The sequence below is a fragment of the Lolium rigidum genome, chromosome 5 (assembly GCF_022539505.1).
Source record: "Lolium rigidum isolate FL_2022 chromosome 5, APGP_CSIRO_Lrig_0.1, whole genome shotgun sequence".
NCBI lineage: Eukaryota > Viridiplantae > Streptophyta > Magnoliopsida > Poales > Poaceae > Lolium > Lolium rigidum.
The window spans coordinates 33,167,417-33,186,476 of NC_061512.1; the positions used below are offsets into that span (position 1 = coordinate 33,167,417).

Sequence of the window (19,060 nt, forward strand, 5' to 3'; positions counted from 1 at the left end):
ATGGCTCGATCGGAGAACGTTGAACGAGATGGCGCGATCTAGAGAAAAAACAATGCCCGAGAGGCTGCCATGTTGGGCCCTACATCCCTCGGCGGTGCGGATTTGTTGACTCGGCCGGCCGAACCCGAGACATTTCGAGATGCACCACGTCCGGGCCACCATACGCCACTCCCTCGGCGGTGCGGATTTGCGTTGACTCGGCCGGCGAACCCGAGATTTCGAGATGCACCACGTCCCGGGCCACCATACGCCACGTTTTGGCCGCTTTCGTCGGGCTAGGTGGCCTCAAAAACGAGAAAAAAAAAGTTTTGACATGCACCACGGAGGGACCAAAATCGTCGGCCATGGTACACCAGCAACCACGGCGCGACTTCAACTTCGTCGGCCATGGCAACTTTTCTTGTAGTGAGAACAAATAGGATGAGGAACACCAAATTTCTTCCCGTTGGGCTGTTAAATCTGGCATGGGCTGGTAGTACCGACTTTGACACTGAGATTGCCTCCCCGTGCTGGACTTTTCGCGCATTGCGGGCACGCATGAGTGGGCGGGCGCGTGCGGCCAGACGATCAAGTGAGCGGGGGCGCGTGAGCGTGGCCAGCGCGGATGGCCTGTTGCTGCCGCGTGAGACATCCCGGTAGTTCCACGGGAGGCGGCCCGACAGTGTTATGTAGGGAAACCGGTAGTGCCGACCTGGGCAGAGTGGCAGTGCCGGCCCAACAAGGGTGGTTGTGCCGGCCTGCAAACAAGCTGCCACTCCCCCTTATTTTTTCTTTTAACCAAATAGAAGGCAAACTTCAAACCCCAATTAATATCTAGAGTTTGGGAAATCCTATCAAGCCAAAACACATTTTGTTGAAAAGAGGAAAACAAGAGCTAGCCCCACAAAAAATACAATACGAGAAACAAAGAAACACAAGTGAAACCTCTCAATACGAGAAACCGAGAAACACTCCAATATCGATAACATAATAAGTAATTCATGTCAAATAGGTTTTTGATGACATTGATCTTGCCATGGAAATAACCACAACCTCTAAATGATCACATGATAAAATCCAAATAACAACCAAGAAACATGATGTAAGGATGCAAATGTTTGAGGTCTCTCCGAACAATATGATCGAGTTACTCGGTCGAGAACTCTCTTGATAGTATGACCACTATCCTATAAACCGGTTTCCCAACTAAATCACGAGACCGGTAAGAAAGAAACCTATCAAGAGAAAACCTTAACCTTGCGCATTCCACTTGAGCTCAATGATGACGATCTTGACCACAACAAGTTGGAACTCCTTTGTTGTTTGTGCTTGGTTGATGAAGTCTTGCGGATTGCTCCCACATAATCCACTATGGGAGAGCTTCTTCTTCAATACATCTTCACATATCCATGATCACCATATGGATGGCAAGGTTCAAGCATATGATCTCTTTGAGTTGACTCATCTTGAACGAACCTCATTTCTTTTTTCTTCATTATGTTGATGTCTTGAAGATACTCATGAGTGCTCACTTAATCTTCTTCTTCAAGATATACTTGTTACTTGACCTTCGTTAATTTCTTCTTATTGCAACCTTGAAGCCAACAGATGGTTCAAGAATTGTCTATGGACAACTCCTACAAATATAACTCAATGCAAATATTAGTCCATACGGATTGTCATTAATTACCAAAACCACACATGAGGCTCGATGCACTTTCAACATGGAGGAAAAAAATGGCGTTGCTGAAAATTAAAATATTGATGTTGAACATTCACCAGCTATTTTGCAGCAAAAATAATAATACGATGGCATTTCAGGGCAGGAGCGGTGGCGTTTTTCTCCTTGGCAGGGACGTGGAGGTAGGAGGCGGCTGATGCTCTGAACAGAATACTTTTCGATAGAAAAAAGAGACTAGCTTGCTTTTTTATGTTGTTGCTGATTACCGAGAAGGCTAATTATGTACTCTCTCTGTTAGGTATTAAAAGGCCAATGAGCTTTTAAATTGTTAGACATTATTAGGCCTCTCTTATTATTGTCCTCTCTACCCTAATGCATGTTCTTATTTTTGCCTCTCTTCTATGATTTTGTCAGTATGTGAAACTATTGGTGCATGCACCAATTAACGAGGTAAGTTGTAAAGTTTATTGGTACTAGCAAATTGGCCCTCGGAGGTTATAATCCCTAACAGAGGGAGTATAATATAATGTATTGTGGAACAAAAGTTTGGACCTAAAATATAATGTACTACTTAGAAAATGGTCCTCAGACGTAATATGTTTACACTGACTTCTTCCGTAGACATATAATGTGTACCAAGATCAAAATTCTGCACCTACAACTTATTAAATTATGGAATGAAGGGAGTATTAATTGCTCAAGGTCAATGCTAGCTGTCCTCAGATTTCCGTCCACATTGCACGTTCTTCCCGAGTATGCATTTTTTTATTGCACTCAATTATAAGTATTGGGTAATGGCACATTTAGGGTGTCTAAACGTTTGGAGGACACGGCCAGAGAATTTTTCTCTCAACATGGGTGGAAGCTTAATCTGCGGACTGGATCTTCAGCACCCTAGGCACTCATACTGATTTTGAGTTGATCAAGTGTAGTGCGTCTTTTATATTTTATCTTTTGTATTACTGAACGCTGGATGTTTGTGCAGCTGTGTACATCTCAATTATGTAGATGTCAGATGTAATGCTTAAATATTTTAAGTAATAAAGATCCTTTTATCAAAAAAAAAGGTTGGCATTGAATTAAAGACGGCATCGAGAAACCAAACAATCACTGGGAGTTGTCATTTTGAAGTCTCACTCCCAACTAGACACAACCTACGGCGTGGACTACCTCTCCATATATCCACGCAAGAAGAGGGGAACGACGTGTCGAAAAGTTAATTTTATCATTAGAGCTTATCTTGATTAGTAAATTAATTTATTTATTATCATTAGAGCCTGTCACTGTCTAGCGTGTTGCAGCGTGAGAGGGTCTGGCATTTGTATAAAATTCACCTTGTGAAACATGCACATGAACAGACAACGAAGTTGGAAGTAATAAATTAAATTAAAGATGTTATCTAACGCTACTCAGGTTACTTAATCTCGCTATCATGTGGGAAGTGATCGCTTGGAAGTCCACCCACCGAGACAAAGCTCACATCGTCGACCCACAGAGAGAACATCGAGGCGCACGGCCTAGCTGACAAGACATGGAGATGGAGGAGGCTCCCGTGACCGCGGCCACGGGGGCCTTGGGCCCCGTCGTAGCGAAGCTGGGTGCTCTGCTCGTGCGCAGTGAGTACAAGCTTGGCCGCCGGACTCGGAAGGACGTCGAGTTCATCCACTCCAAGTTCAAGTCCATGCACTCTCTCCTTTGGGCGATATGGGAGAGGGAGGACCGTGATGCGGCATCCAAGGAGTTGAGGATGGAAGCCTGGGATCTCGCCGACGACACGGACGACGCCGTCGACGACTTCGTCCTCACTCTACAGAAGCACATCACCAAGGGTCGCATCCAGCTGAAGACCAAGGAAAGGCCTTTCCTGGATATCAAGAAAAGAGCCTGTGACGTGTGGAAGCGGTGCCGCCGCCAGTGGAAGGAGACTACACCGGGAATCATCCCCAGCTTATTTTCAAGGAAAAAAGCCACCGCCTCCAAACCTCGAGCTTATCCCTTTGTCCGCAAGGATGCGGCAGAGCTCGTGTGTATGGAAGAACCGAGGGATGAGCTCGTTCTACACCTGGTAGGGAAGGAGGAGAGCACACCATTGGAGCTGCAGCTCAAAATGGCATCCATTGTTGGGATGGCAGGGATGGGGAAAACTACTCTTGCACGCCTTGTGTATGAGGCGATTGGAAATAAGTTCCAGGTCCGGGCTTTTGTGTCAGTCAATCCTGGTGGTAGCATGAAGGAGGTTCTCGCAAGTATTCTTGAACAAGTTGGAGCTGATAGTACGGCAGCATTTGCTGGCTCCCAAGCTGCTAGCGAAGTAGATCATCTCATCCAGATCATATGGAATCGCCTCAAGGACCAAAGGTAAGCAAACTTATAGTTTCAACACTACTTTTTTCTTTAACTATGCATGGTTATGGTCAGAGTTTCAAATTTATATTTAAGAAAAGGCGATATTAAAAATTAATTCTGTCAAATTTTGTGGATTATGGAAAAAACAAAAAGTTGAATCTTTTATGAAACTGGCCGCGAAACTATAGAAACTTCAGGAAAAAATGTCTTGGGGCCATCTTTTTTCTTCAAATTTTGAGTCCATATAAAGATCTGAACTATAGGCTAGTTCATCATTCAACACTAACCGACAATAGTAACTTTTTTGCTTTCTTGCACATTTTAGGTTCTATAACCAGACACTACCTTAAAAAAAGGCCTTTGCACACTTGGGCGTAGAATTCACCACTTGACTTCAGGACTTGTTGGTTCACTACCTTAGCTAATGTCCATCTGCCGCTGCCTCATATGTATGCTGTCCTTTACCGAATATGGGTTCATGAACCGAACAAAGTAATCAAAGGTAGACATGAGAAGAAACGCACATAGACATTGTTTTTTTGGGTCGTTGTGTGGTGTGGCATATGAAGTCATGATCCACATTGCTCCTAGTGATTCAGTAACATCTCCTGCCCCTAGCGTTCCACTAAGACTAACATTATTGATGACTCCCTTATCACAAAGGCATGTGACAGGCATTATACTCCCTTCATCCCACAATAAGTATACTTCCAAAAAAATTGGAGAATAGTCAAACTTTTTAAAATTTGACCGTATTTATAGGAAAAATCATCAATATTTATACCACCAAATTAGTATCGATCATTAGATTCATCATGAACTATCTTGTCATCACATACCTATTTAATATCATAAATATTGTTGGTTTTTGTGTAAACTTGGTCAAATCTCAAAATGGTCTGACTCTCCAAGTTTCTTGGAAGTCCACTTATTATGAGACGGAGGGAGTAGGTGCTGCAAGGGTGCATATGCCAAAATGGATGTATGGCGACGCAGAAGTGGAATGAATTAAAAACAAAGTGATACGTAAAGAAAGTAGCTAGGGGTGGTACAATTTAAGAGAAACTTGTCCTATACAAAGTACGGTGGTTTGGGCATGTCCAACCAAGGCCAGCTGAAGTACTGGTTAATAGTGGGATTCGAAAAGGCATCAATAATGCAAAGAAGAGTACGAGGAGGAGGTAGTTAAAAGGGACCTAAAAGGCCAAAATGTAATCAGAGATTTGGTGTGTGATAGGGGCTACATGAAAATCAGCAATCCATGTGCTTGATTTGACTCTTTGTTTTTCTTTTTGCATTTTTCATTATTGTTTGGGTTTTATATCTAGTCTAGCTAAAATTGCTTAGTTGATGTTGGTGATGTATAGCAAATAATGAAACTAACAATCTTTCACAGATACCTTGTCATTATTGATGATATATGGCAATGTGGAGAATGGGAAATCATCAGGAAATCACTCCCAGAGAATAACTTGGGGAGTAGAATTGTCACAACAACTCCAATGAATGTTATAGCCAATAAGTGGCGTGATGATTTTGGTGCCTTGATACACCCAATGTATCCTAAATGGAAAGATTATGCTAATAGTTGGGATTACCTTATCAATTACAAAGATGTTTGTGCCTCGATGATTGCTATGAAGGCGGACATGGTTGAAAAAGGTTTGGACGATGACCATCCTGTTATGCGCATGTGTGGTGGTGTGCCATTAGCATTGCTTTGCATGCTCTCAGCTGTGGCAAGGGAGGTAGAACAAATGGAATCTGCTGGGGATGCGCTTCGTACCTTTGCAGCAAAGGTTGACCGTAACGGAATTCAGAATGTTAGAGGGTTTGAGCCATTGGTAGAGAGTCTGCAACTTGGCTATGATAATCTTCCACATATCATGTTGAAGACTTGCTTATTGTACTGCAGCATATACCCTAAGAATCACTACTTTGAAAGGGATGATTTGGTGAAGCGTTGGATAACTCAAGGATTTGTTTATAAGGAGGAGACAGGAAAATATTACTTTGACGAGCTTTTAAACAGGGGATTGATTCTGCATATAGAACTATTGCCTTTTGTTAGAGGCCTAAAATATATGATTCATCCTATGATGCGAAATTTCCTAAGAGCGAAATCACGAGAATGTAATTTCTTTGTTTGCATATCCGACATAGCATGGCCATGTTCCAATCGAACCCGATGGTTATATATCGGCAATGGTTCGAGGACTGGTGAACTAGACGAGGTGGATGCTGGAATTGATTGGTCTCATATTCGATCTCTTGTTGATTTTGGAGGCGAAGAGAGAGTCCCCTTGGAGAAGAGAGTTCCCTTGGAGAAGTTGGAACGACTGCGAGTACTAGATATTCAATTCGGTATGTTTTCATACCTTCGGAATCATCATCTGAATCATATCTGTGGACTCCGCCGTCTGAGGCACCTGTACGCCCTGCTCGGGATTAGGATTACAGAGATCCCACCAGAAATAGGGAGTCTGCAGTATTTGGAGAGCTTGGACTTCAGTCAGACTAGCGTTACACAACTACCCAGTGAGATCGGGGGCCTAAAGCGATTGAAGACTTTGGATGTGAGTTACAACAATTGTCTCGAAGAGTTGCCTAGGGAGATCGCCGAACTAGAGAATTTAGAGACACTCCGCATGAAAAGCACAAGGATCACCGAGCTGCCCAAGGAGATCGGGAGACTGAAGAAATTGAAGACTTTGGATGCGAGTGATAGTAAAAGGATCAAAGAGCTGCCTCGGGAGATCATCGTGGGACTACATGAGTTGGAGAATCTGAATTTGACTGGCACGGGGATCAAAGAGCTGCCTTTGGAGAGTGTTGAACTGCGTCATTTGAAGCGACTACTTCTGAAGGATACAAAGGTGGAGAAGGTAGCAAGGGAAATCTTGAGACGGAAGGAACTGAAGAATTTGGAATTAGGTGGGGTTGTGGGTGCACTGCCCTGGGAAGCGGCTCGGCTTTCAGAACTGGAAGGGGTGCCAAAGTGCGTCCGCCAAGCTTGGAATAACACTGAGGTGATGTCAGAGCTAGCAAGGGAGACCCTCTCCTTTCGAAACACACCGTCTGGCGGTGGGGGACTAGTGGTTGGCACGAAACACATGCACATTCCGCGGTGGATCAGAGAACACTTCAACAGCCTTAACAGCTTGGATATCAGGATCTGCAAACTAAGGGAGGAGGATATCGCTTTTCTAGGTGAGATGCCCAACCTCCAGAATCTCACCTTAAGGTTCGAGGTCGTCCCGAAGGAGCCGGTAGCTATCAGCAGTGGAGGCTTCCCAAAGCTGGATTGGCTCAACATTGACAGCCGCGTGCCACGGGTTGCGTTCCAGCAAGGAGCGATGCCGGGGCTGAAAACAATCAAGTTCTTTTTCCAGTTCTACAGCGGCCCACCATATACAGAGCCTCTCGGCATCAAGCACCTCAGTAACCTCTATTACATCTCCTTCCAATACAACCCGGACTGGTATCGAGCGGACAGCCCGTGCATCAGGGCGACGATTGATGCTGTGAGGAAAGAAGCCCAGGAGCATCCCGGTAAGATCAGCTTTTATGTCACTGGCCACAAGACAGAGATTTTTCCAGAATTCAAAATTGAACAGCTTCCAGAATTGACCCATGACACTTCCACCAGCGCGACCCGGAAGTGTCTTACCGGGTAATCATTTTAACACTTGTAACATAGTATCAGTTTAACTGGCATGCTTTCTATTACCAAAAGACCACTAATTAAAGACACGTTTTTACTTCTTCGATCTCCTCCTTTGTACCGTGGCAGGTTATCCACTGAACCCAAGAGGGCCATTTTTCTAGAGAACAATGGTGCACGGGTTTATGAAGAGATCAATGAAGCTTCCACCAGTGAGACGGGTGAGATTGAGGAGGACAGCACGCACATTTCCCAAGTGAACAGTGAAGCATCCACCAGTGGGACGTGCGAGATTGAGGCGGACAACAAAGCTTAATTCATCATCTTGCCGAGTATTGATGAAATTCACAGGGTAATCTGTCTCGCACTTACTCACATGTAATAGTCCGTACTAGTTTCACTGTCCATCATCGACTAGGGAGAACTTTCCAAACCTCCACGACCCTGTCGTGCACCTGTTTTGCCAGTTTTACATTTGTATTCAATAATCTGCCCCGGACGGTGGACCACTGTGATATGTTTGATGGACTTGTTTGCCAAACCTATGTTATGTATATCTAGTATGCACTCAGCATCAAGATTACTATCTCTACTCTAAATTCATGGAAATTAACACCATTACGGTTGTTTTCTGTTAAATCCACCTATGTATGCATATTTTATGAATGTCCACAATAGGTATTTGCGTCAATATCTGTGGAAGCTAATAGTTCCACTCAAAATAAAGATTATTATGTGGTTCTTAAAAAAAATTATAATTTAGTTAAAAGAAGATGCATAGGGTGCACAAAATGTGTTTTTTATTCACCGGAACATATATTTATTTCTTTCCTGTTCACGAGATCAGATTATGCAGGAAATAGTCATGTCATTATTTTGATACAGAGACCTAGGCTATGTTCCCTTTTTCGAAAAAGAGTGTAGACTAACGGAAAAAACATGGAAGAAAACTGGAAGCTTGAGTGCATTATAGTAAATTTGCATTCACCTAGGAGATTCTGACTTCTGAAAGCTGGAGGTTGACAAAAAATACTTAGGCTAATGTTCCACTGACACACCTCCTCGACCCACTACCACCATGACCTCCACAGAAATCCTGGCGTGAGATCTCGTTAGCGGTGGAGCACCTCGGAATGGGGATTTGGCGGCGGGAGGACCTGGAAGTTTAGGTCGAGGATTTTTGGGGCTGCCACGGATCCGTTCCACCAGACGGAGGAGGTGGAGGTTGCCGGTAGTTAGAGATCGATTTGGTAGCAGCTAGGGTGACACACAGGGGATGGTTCTAGGGTTATAGCTCCCGGCCGGAGATCGATTTGGGAGAAGAAACGAACCAGTACGGTGACATTTTGCCGTATTATGTGATTTGGTGGAATGGTAAAATGGTCTAAAAAATGCTGAATGAATTTTTTTCTCGATAAAGGACGCTTTCATTACTTTTAGAAAAAAGTACTACACCCGGCCTCTGCGTAACAAGATGCACACAGCCGCACACACGCAAAGTATATATCAGTGTAGCACACACACATAGGAACAGTCTAGTACAAAACTGAAGGAACAACAACATGGGAACACGCCTAAGACGCGGAAGGCTCTATCCGTAGATTATGTTGTCATCCATGTTGAACAATTTTTTTGGCAGAAACCTTTGCTGCTATAGATATAGATACGCCAGTAGTGGCTGAACAGCCAAATGCAATTTGGCTCTTGAGAGTTTGTGGAGTGCAGTGATGATAACACACGGTTGACAGGAAAGCTACACGAGTGCAGTTGTGCGTATTAACCACGTTCATCGTTATCAACTTGGCCAATAGGAATATTGGTTACAACTTACAAGTCATTGCACCGGACCACGAATCTCTGGTCAGTCAACCTTCTCCTCATCACAACAATACTAGCTACGAAATTTCAAAGACAAACATGCAAGACTTGCGTTAATCTTTTCGTGCCACACCGAGACTATAATATATTTTTTCGATAAAGGGCGCTTTATTATTACTCAAGTCAAGTATTACACCCGGCCTCTGCATAACATGGATGCACACAGCCGCTGAAAGTTTCAGTTGCAGTAAACTAAAGAACGAGATCACACTAGTACAAAGTGAAAAAGGAAAAGCTAGACTGTAGAAGGCAAAATCCTTCTAGTATGCAGCCACCCATGTTGGGTAATAAAATCTTTCGCCGTTTCCTCTAAGCGTGTAGACACCTCCGTAAATAGGTCGCGATCCTCCAAACGCTGAAGCGACGACCATGAACGGAGCAACGCCGTACATCGGTAGATGACCTGCATAAGAGAAGAATTTTTATTATCAAAAACCTTGCCATTTCTACATAGCCAAAGCGACCATAAAACAGCCATCGCTCCCACTCTGATAAGAACTTTGAACCTAGCATCTACTCCATTTAGCCAATTGCCAAATATATTTGCAACGCTTTTTGGAGGATATAAGGTGGAACCTATCTGAATGATTGACCATATAGATCTAGCGAATTGGCATTGGAAGAACAAGTGTTTTATTGTTTCCTCTTCATGACGAGAAAACACACTTAGTACAACCATGCCGATTACGCTTTGCAAGATTATCTTTAGTAAGAATTACTCCTCGACGAAGGTACCAAGCAAAAACTTTAGTTTTTAATGGTATCTTCATCTTCCAAATAAGTTTATTATTAAAAACCGGTTGAAAAGGTTCAATTAAAGCGGAGTACATTGAACCAACAGAGAAAATCCCGTTTTTTGTAAGATTCCAGCGGAACACATCTGATCCCTGTTGCAGTTGAACAGAATCCAATCTCTGTATTAACTCCAACCAAGAGTCCAACCTAGGGCCAAAGATATCCCGCCGGAATGCTACTGACGGTGGTGATGTTTCCATCACCTTCTGTATGGTATCATGTTTATGTCTCACGATATTAAACAAGGCTGGATACTGTTCACGAAGAGTGGTTGTTCCCAACCAAATGTCCTCCCAGAACCTTATCTCAGACCCATCTCTAATGGAAAAGGAGACATGTGGGAAGAAGTATTTTTTAGTTGCCATTATGCCTGCCCAAAAATGCGAATCTCCTGGTTTCCAAACAACCTGCGAGATTGCTTTTGAGCCAACATACTTCCTCCGTAGCATATTCTGCCATACCCCATCCTCGGTTAACAACCTAGCTAGCCATTTTCCTAGCAAAGCTCTGTTCTTAACCTCTAGATCATGAACACCAAGTCCACCTTGATCTTTAGGACGGCAAACGACACTCCATTTCGTCAACCGGTATTTTTTCTTCTCGCTATCTCCTTGCCAAAAGAACCTAGATCGGAAATAATCCAATCTATGTAGTATTCCTTTAGGCAGCTGGAAGAAGGAAATCATATACGGTACCAGATTTGTGAGTGCTGAGTTAATGAGAACCAATCTTCCACCAAGAGATAATAGTTTACCCTTCCAACTACTAAGTCGTTTCGGAGCCTTTCCTCAACGAGTTTCCATTCAGCAAGTGTGAGTCTCCGGTGGTGAACCGGAATACCCAAATAGCTAATTGGAAAGCTGCCTAACCCACAGCCGAAAAGTTCGGCGTATGAGTTTGCCTCGTCTTGGGCTTCGCCAAAGCAAAACAATTCACTTTTATGGAAATTTATTTTTAGACCGACAATTGCTCAAACGCTGACAATATTAATTTCAGGTTTGTAGCTTTTTGTAAGTCATGATCCATAAACAGAATTGTGTCATCAGCGTATTGAAGAATTGATAAGCCTCCATCAACTAAGTGAGGCACCACTCCTTCAATTTGACCATCAACTTTAGCACGCTCAATTAAAATAGCCAACATGTCCGCAACAATATTGAATAACATTGGAGATAACGGATCACCTTGTCGCAAACCTTTTTTTGTTTGAAAGTATCGACCAACATCATCATTTACTTTGATGGCGACACTTCCACCAAAAACAAAGTTATTAATTAACGCGCGCCACTCCTCCGAAAAACCTTTCATACGGAGTGTTTGTTGAAGAAACGACCATTTGACTTTATCATAGGCTTTTTCAAAGTCAATTTTAAGGATCACTCCATTTAACTTTTTGCGGTGTAACTCATGGATTGTTTCATGCGGAGTAACGACTCCATCGAGGATATATCGTCCTTGCATAAAAGCAGTCTGAGTAGGTCGCACCACATGGTCAGCCACCGAATTAAGTCTAATAGTAGCAACCTTGGTAAAAATTTTGAAGCATACATTTAAAAGACATATTGGTCTGTACTGTTGGATCCTTTCCGCATCATTTACTTTAGGGAGCAAAATTATTTCCCCAAAGTTGATTCGGAAAAGGTCCAACTGTCCCGCATGGAGCTCAACAAATAAATCCATCAGATCTTTCTTAATGAAATCCCAGAAGTTCTGGTAGAACTCGGCTGGAAATCCATCGGGACCCGGCGCTTTATTAAGCTCCATTTGGAAGACCGCTTTTCTCACTTCCTCTTCGGTGTAAGGATTTGTAAGAAGAGCGTTTTCTTGCGGAGACACTTGAGGGATATCATCAATCCTAGATTCATCTAAGGATATAGATGATTCCTCCGGTGCACCAAATAAGCCTTTATAATATGATGTAATATAGGACTTAAGCTGCTCATGGCCCTCAATCAGACCCTCATCTTGCGACAGAGTATGAATGCGTTTCTTCCTGTGTCGACCATTGGCCACACTATGGAAGTATCTCGTATTCGAATCTCCTTGAAGAATGAATTGGGCTTTTGACCTTTGGTACCATTTGAGTTCCTCTTCTCTCAGTAGTCCAGCTAACTTCGCATTATATTGACTTTTTAGTTCAATTTCTTGCGTAGTCAGTGGGCGTACTTCGGCTATTGCCTCTAAATCATCAATTGATGAAGAGAGAAAGATTTTCTCCTGCTTAAGCTGCCCAGCCAAGTGTCTCGCCCATCCACCAAGGTATCTCCGAACCGATCGGAGTTTGTTATTCCACCTTTGGATGGGGGTAGACCCTACGACCGGCTGCTCCCATACCTTCTTAACCATGTCTGAGAATCCATCCCTAAGCAACCATCCAAGTTCAAATTTGAACGGTCGACGTCGCTGGGGCGATGGTATTCCAGTGGAAAGAAGAATAGGAGCATGATCCGATAAAGACGCAATTCTAGGTAGAACCCGAACCGAGACGAAAGGGAATTTCTGTTCCCAGTCCGAATCCATGAGAACGCGATCTAACTTCTCGTAAGTAGGTTCGAGGAAGACTGTTAGCCCAAGTGAAGTGTCTACCAACCGTTGCCACTTCTCTTAAGTCCAAACTGTCTATAACAGCGTTGAACAGAAAAGGCCAATGGTTGTCGAATCTTCCTTTGCTCTTTTCATGAGGGTATCGCAGCAAATTAAAATCCCCTCCTATAACAATAGGATAAGGGTTATCTTTCGCTAGATTAACCAACTCACGAAGAAAAGCGAGGCTTAAAGTTATCCTGTGCGGCCCCGTAAAAGAAACCAAACTCCAAATGAAATTATCCGACTTATTCCGAATGTGAAGTTTAATGTGAAAATCACCCCCCGAATTATCGAGAATTTCCATGGTTGAAGATCGGACTCCTATCAATAAGCCGCCAGAACGCCCCCTAGGTGGACGGGATACCCAATCAAAATCTTCCCCGCCTGAAAGGCGATTTAGAAAATTAGTTGAGTAATTCCGTTTACTGTCTCGGATATGGCCACAAAATCTAAAACATAGTCACTGATGGATTCAGCGATGTGTAAGTGTTTAGCCAAGTCTTGAAGACCTCTGCTATTCTTAAACATGCCATTCATTTAGAAACTGTTGTAGATTTTGTCATCCTAGCCTTTTTATTAGGCCAAGCGTTCCTTTTGATTTGGGAGGCTCCAGATTTGCGATTTGTTGCTTGTAGTTCAAAACAAGAACCAAGCATCGCGTCATCCGTACCAACCTCTAAAACCTCTCCAACAAGTTGTGTGAGAAGCTGGCCATCCGTAATGGCGTACGCTTCGTCATCATCAACGGTAGTCGGAGAGGGAGAAGACTTAGTTCCGGACATAGGAGTGACTTTTAATCTATCAAACTCCAAATGTTTTAGAACTTTAGTCGAAACTGAAATAGCATGTAAAGAAGAACCCGGGGAAACGCCAACACTATTGAGTTTGGCGGAAACCCGAGGTGTTGAAAAAGACAAGAAAGAAGTAGAACAATTATCCATACCCTTAGCATCGAGGTTAGCCGCAGCTTTACGCCGCATTGCCTTGGTCATGGAGTCCTCATCCGTGGCTGCCGCGCCATCCGCAGCAACACCATGACGTGCACTCCTCCGCGTCGGAGTCTGCACGCCGGCGTTGGAGACAGTGGCGCTTTTAGAGGAGGGTAAAGGCGACGCAGGCCCCTCCTCTAAAACAACACCCACCTCCAAAGCCGATGCCGAGGGAACGGAAGTCGAAGTAGACCGCCCCCGGCCCGGCATGTGCAGCCGACGAGGAGGGCACCACAGCAGCGGGAGCAGCGGTCGGCCCCGACCGCCCCGTGCCACGCCCGACGCATCGGCCTGCCCATTGGGCGAGCGAGTCCCGATGGGCGTCGACGCCCGGCCCCGGACCGTAGCATCCACGGGCGACCCAGCAGCATCCCTAGTCGGCCGACCAGGGTGCAGCTTGGCAGCGGACGTCGCTGCCACGTCGCCATGCATCGTCACGTCGCGCTCCACCGCCGGCGTCCGAGTCGCGCTGCAGCCCAGCCGGACTCGTTGGGGAAGCCACCGCAACGGGCAAGGCGTCGGTCTGCGGGTGAAGGGGAGCAGGGCGTCCAACCGAACACCGCACGGAGACATGGCGGCAACGCCTCCGGTAGCCGAGCCCGAAACAGCTCCAACGGGCTCCAAAGAAGGCGACCTCGAAGCCGCCCTCCTAGCGGCAGCCGGCGTCGTGCGACGGAGAGTACAAACACGTCCACGAGCAGGTCTATCGGACCTCGGAGATAGCGAATCCCCGGGCAGCGTAGCGGTCGCTCCCATGGACAGCACCCTCGATCCCCGAGCCTCAAGAGTAGGACTAGTCCGCCGCAGCCTGTCGACTATCTCCTTAGCCTTGGGAGTTTGAGGGTTCGGATTGAAAGGAGTGAGGGCCATCACAGCCGGCACAGAGCGAGTACCAACGGAGGTCTGATTCCCTCCTCTGCCCACCTCCCCAAGAGGCGCCACCAAAGTAGACGGTCCAGCGCGGGCATCCGATGTATCCATAGCATCATCATCCCCAGCGTCATTTCCATCACCATCATCATCTGCGTCATCCTTCTTAACCCATATCAGAGGAACAAAATCAGGCTCTGGTATATAGTCCTCGGGCTCTCTACGGAACCGAAACTCGAAGGCCTTGAGCTTAACCACTACATCAGACTTGATGATCTTCCCAGAATCTGAAATCTTCTCAAGTACTTTAGCATCAATCATAGCCACCTGAATACGAACCACCGCTCTGCGTCTGAGGCTAAGAAGGTCCACATCAACCGTCTTCCCCAACAGCGAACCCACAGCCCAAAGACCTAAGAAATGCCTCAACGTATGAGGGACTCCTTCCACATGTAACCAAACCTTATGTAGCTCAAATTTGTGTGGTACTTCCGAGGACTGCCAGGCGGAGATAGACATGGTGGAACCGAATCTCGGTATCGCAACCTCGGATGCCATCTACCCTGTCGAGGTCCTCGAAGGAAGGGACAAGTGATAAGGAATCTCGGGGCATCGGTAGGGTACAGCCTCCCATTTCCAACCTCGGACGGTCCGAGCACCGTCTTGCCACCTGCTTGGCAATCACATCAGCTGGCACAACATCTCCAACCACAACAACCGGAGCAACAGGAGATCGAGAAGGCGCAAGCGCATCATTAACCACATAATCGGGAATCGCTCGTAAAGTAAGTCTCCAATAGACCAGCCCCGGTAACATAAGCGGAAGGGCGGGGAGCTCTAAGCACCGGACAACGCAAAGTCGGGTGAGCCACCTTATCACGAAGTAGCAATAGTGTTTGACCCCGCAATCTTTGGTCGCATGAGAATGATCGAACATTTGGAACACCAAAGCTGTCTTCTTGGACTTAGCAACAGCCTTAGCTCCATCGAGCAACCACCACCGTTGCGGTAGCCTGCTGCGGCACCGCCGGGGTAACATCATGTACGTGCACCCGCAAAGCCGCCCCCGACTCATGCGACAAAACCTCGTCGCTGAGGGACCGCGGGCTGCCGTGGAAAACCTTGCGGAATAAAAGGATACTCGATACATATTAGGGTGACCCATCCCTTGCCGCACCCGACCCCGAAAATGTACGGCCCGCAACCGGCTCCGTTGAGGAGTAGCTCGAGGAGCAACGCCACCAGGCGCAGTACCAACAGCAGCACCACCAGCCTTCTTCTTCTTGTTTTTCCGTTTCGGCGCCACCCCCGGCGCATACGGCTGCCATATATTAACGGATCAAACCATATCAGTTGGTAATAAAAGCATTAGGTCTATTTATAAAAATCATCAATAAAAAGTATACATTGCCAATGAAACACATGAACATGCTAAATATAAATGAAAAGGAGTCTAGAGACGAAATGAGAGCAACAACAAACTAACATTAAAATAAATAAAAATGCAAAGATAAAGATAAAGAAACAGGACAACGAACAGAAAGGAAGTAGAGAAACGAAAAACAAAAAGACGGAAACGTCGCATGTGGGGTAAGCTCTTGCACTTGTAAGAGCATCTCCACTCGTCCCCCCGAACAGGCCCCCGGCGAGCGTTTTTTACATCCGGACGGCGAAAATCGGCCCAGTCGCGCCCCCGGTTCCTCGTTTTCGTCCGGATTTGGGCCTAGTTTCATCCGGCGATCCCACGCCATCCCCGGCCCCCGGGAGCGCTCGGGGACTCCGGACGAGTGAAAAGCGGGGAAGGGCCCGATCCGTCGGTGACTCGACGCACGAACCCCACCGCCACGTCGCTCAAAATCTCCCCCACCCCTCGTATCTCTCTCGCCGCCGGCACCACCCCGCCGGCTTGTTGCCTAGATTCCGCCGCCCCTCCTTCCCCACCTGCCTATATTCCGCCGGTCCGCTTGCTCTTCCGCCGGCCTCGCTTGCTCTTCCGCCGGCTCGCTTGCTCCTCGCCGCTCGCGGCTCGGGTTGCCTCGACCTCGCCCGTCGGTGTTCGTCCATTTGCCTCGCCGGCCATGGACTCGGACGAAGAGGAGGAGCAGATGTTCGTCGAGCTTATGCAAGAAGAGATGGCAGCGAGCCGCCCAAGACGAGGAGCACATGATGATCCTCGGTTGCTTGGCAAGCATGTACGCCGGACCGGCAACCGGTCGACGTGGTGGGTCGGCACCGTGTCGCCGGAAGTGCAAGCCGAGACAGCGAATGGAGGGCTACCTGCATGTTGTACGCCGACTACTTCGCCGACAATCCGTTGCACGGTGAGAGTGTTTTCCGGCGTCGTTTCAGGATGAGCAGAAAGTTATTTCTGCAAATTGTGTATGCCATCCGCCACTTTGATCCCTACTTCGGATGCAAGGCGGATTGCACTCGGTTTGGTTGGATTTTCGTCCACTGCGAAGTGCACAGTGGCAATGAGGATGCTCGGCGTATGGAGCTCCCGGTGATACCGCGGATGACTATCTTCGGATGGCGGAGTCCACCGCCCTTGATTGTTTCTACCGGTTCACGGGGCCGTCATAGCGGTGTTCGGGGACTATTACTTGAGATCACCCACTGTCGAAGACACCGAGAGGATCCTTGCAACAAATGAAGCTAGAGGTTTTCCGGGGATGCTTGGAAGCATTGATCGCATGCATTGGCAATGGAAGAACTGTCCGTTTGCGTGGCGGGGAATGTACAAGGGTCACAAAAAGGCTGCACCTGTGATACTTGAAGCGAGTGGCTACACATGATCTCTGGATTTGGCACTCTTTCTTTGGTATGCCTGGATCCAACAATGACATCAACGTCCTAAACTGCTCCCCGGTCTTTTCCAAGCTTGTTGAGGGTCATGCTCCCCCGGTGGACTATGTGATCAATGGTCGGCACTACAACAAAGGATACTACCTTGCGAGACGGTATCTATCCAAAGTGGGCAACATTTGTGAAGACTATCTCGAATCCTAGCACCCCCAAACTTTGCGAGTTTGTCAAGAGACAAGAAGCTTGCCGAAAAGACGTCGAGCGTGCATTTGGTGTCCTCCAGCGAGAGATTTGCTCGTCGTCCGGTTCCCCGCTCTTACTTGGTCCAAAGATCGGATGTGGGAGGTGATGAACTGCTGTGTGTGCCTACACAATATGATTATTGAAAATGAGCGAAAGCATCCGGTTCCTCCGGCTGAGCAAGAAGCACCATATGAGAGGGAGGGTCCTCTTGCACGCCCTAATCACCAGGTGCCTCCATCATGGGCCGCCTTCATTGCTATGCGTCGGGAGATTCGAGACTCTACAATGCATCAGCCTGTCGCAAGATGATCTAGTGGAGCACATATGGAGGCTCCGAGGCAACGCCAACGCCGACGCCAACTAGTCTGTCTAATTTGTTTGAAAAATTGTGAAATTGTGTGCTTCATTTGTTTCAAGCACTTGTTAAACATTGTACAATTATTTTCGCCGAATTTGTTTCAGCAATTTTCGTACCGTTGGTCGCCGAACTTGTTAAATTTAATGTTAAATTCGTTTGAAATATGTCAAATGGTCGAGGTTGGGGGTTTCGCCGGGGGACGGCTGGAACTTCGGCGCTCCCCACGCCAAATCTTCCTCCAATCCGGACGAAAATATCGCCGGATTTGGGCGTGGGGAGCGCCAACGAGTGGGGATGCTCTAAGTCTTGCATATATTTTTTTTTTTTTTGAAACGAGGCAAAAGCTTTGCCTTTCATTGATATAGGAGAAAAGAGTTGGCCCGTTTATGAGGAAAACTGGCCGAAAAACCGTTACAACACGACACCACACGCCAGCCCCGAGGCTGCGCTCCACACGGGTCGACGACCAGCCAGGTCGACACCACACCTCAACGCAACAGGCGGAGGCTAAAGACCGGAGCCACCGCTCCAACTACCACGCCGGCCCCGAGGCCGCACCCCGCCTGGCCGAAGACGAACCCGCCTCCGCCGAAACCACCAGAACACTCCACAAGTCCCATTATCCGGTGGACATCCAAAGCGTGGCCTCAAGAGGCAAAGCGACGCAAAAGCGCCGCCCACGCCCGATCCTGCGAGGGATCTAGGGTTTCCCCCGGAGATCCCGATAGGAGAACAAGAAACACCCGCTACGACGACGCCTTCAAGAAGTATGCGGCGCCCACAGGCGTCACCGTCGTCGGTCCTGGCCGGCCGCCAAGACAGAGCTTTCGCCCAGCGAAGAGTTCCAAGACCTCGCGCCCGCCAAC

General features: G+C 46.8%; 2 protein-coding genes across 2 annotated transcripts; both read left to right on the top strand.

Annotated features, from left to right (window-relative positions):
* Positions 1 to 3,191: 3,191 nt before the first annotated feature.
* LOC124655829 (disease resistance protein PIK5-NP-like) lies at positions 3,192 to 4,356 on the top strand. Its single transcript, XM_047194665.1, has 2 exons — positions 3,192 to 4,018; positions 4,332 to 4,356. Exons 1-2 carry the CDS (start codon positions 3,192 to 3,194, stop codon positions 4,354 to 4,356), a joined length of 852 nt encoding a protein of 283 aa, XP_047050621.1.
* A 746-nt stretch (positions 4,357 to 5,102) lies between these two features.
* LOC124655830 (disease resistance protein Pikm1-TS-like) lies at positions 5,103 to 7,986 on the top strand. Its single transcript, XM_047194666.1, has 3 exons — positions 5,103 to 5,125; positions 5,403 to 7,679; positions 7,800 to 7,986. Exons 1-3 carry the CDS (start codon positions 5,103 to 5,105, stop codon positions 7,984 to 7,986), a joined length of 2,487 nt encoding a protein of 828 aa, XP_047050622.1.
* Positions 7,987 to 19,060: the final 11,074 nt, after the last annotated feature.

Bases quoted from the DNA above. Each gene is read 5' to 3' on its own strand.
- LOC124655829 (XM_047194665.1), top strand. From the start codon at position 3,192: ATGGAGATGGAGGAGGCTCCCGTGACCGCGGCCACGGGGGCCTTGGGC. The intron at 4,019-4,331 runs GTAAGCAAACTT...TGCACATTTTAG, and splicing joins AATCGCCTCAAGGACCAAAG to GTTCTATAACCAGACACTAC.
- LOC124655830 (XM_047194666.1), top strand. From the start codon at position 5,103: ATGTCCAACCAAGGCCAGCTGAA. The intron at 5,126-5,402 runs GTACTGGTTAAT...AATCTTTCACAG, and splicing joins TCCAACCAAGGCCAGCTGAA to ATACCTTGTCATTATTGATG. The intron at 7,680-7,799 runs GTAATCATTTTA...GTACCGTGGCAG, and splicing joins ACCCGGAAGTGTCTTACCGG to GTTATCCACTGAACCCAAGA.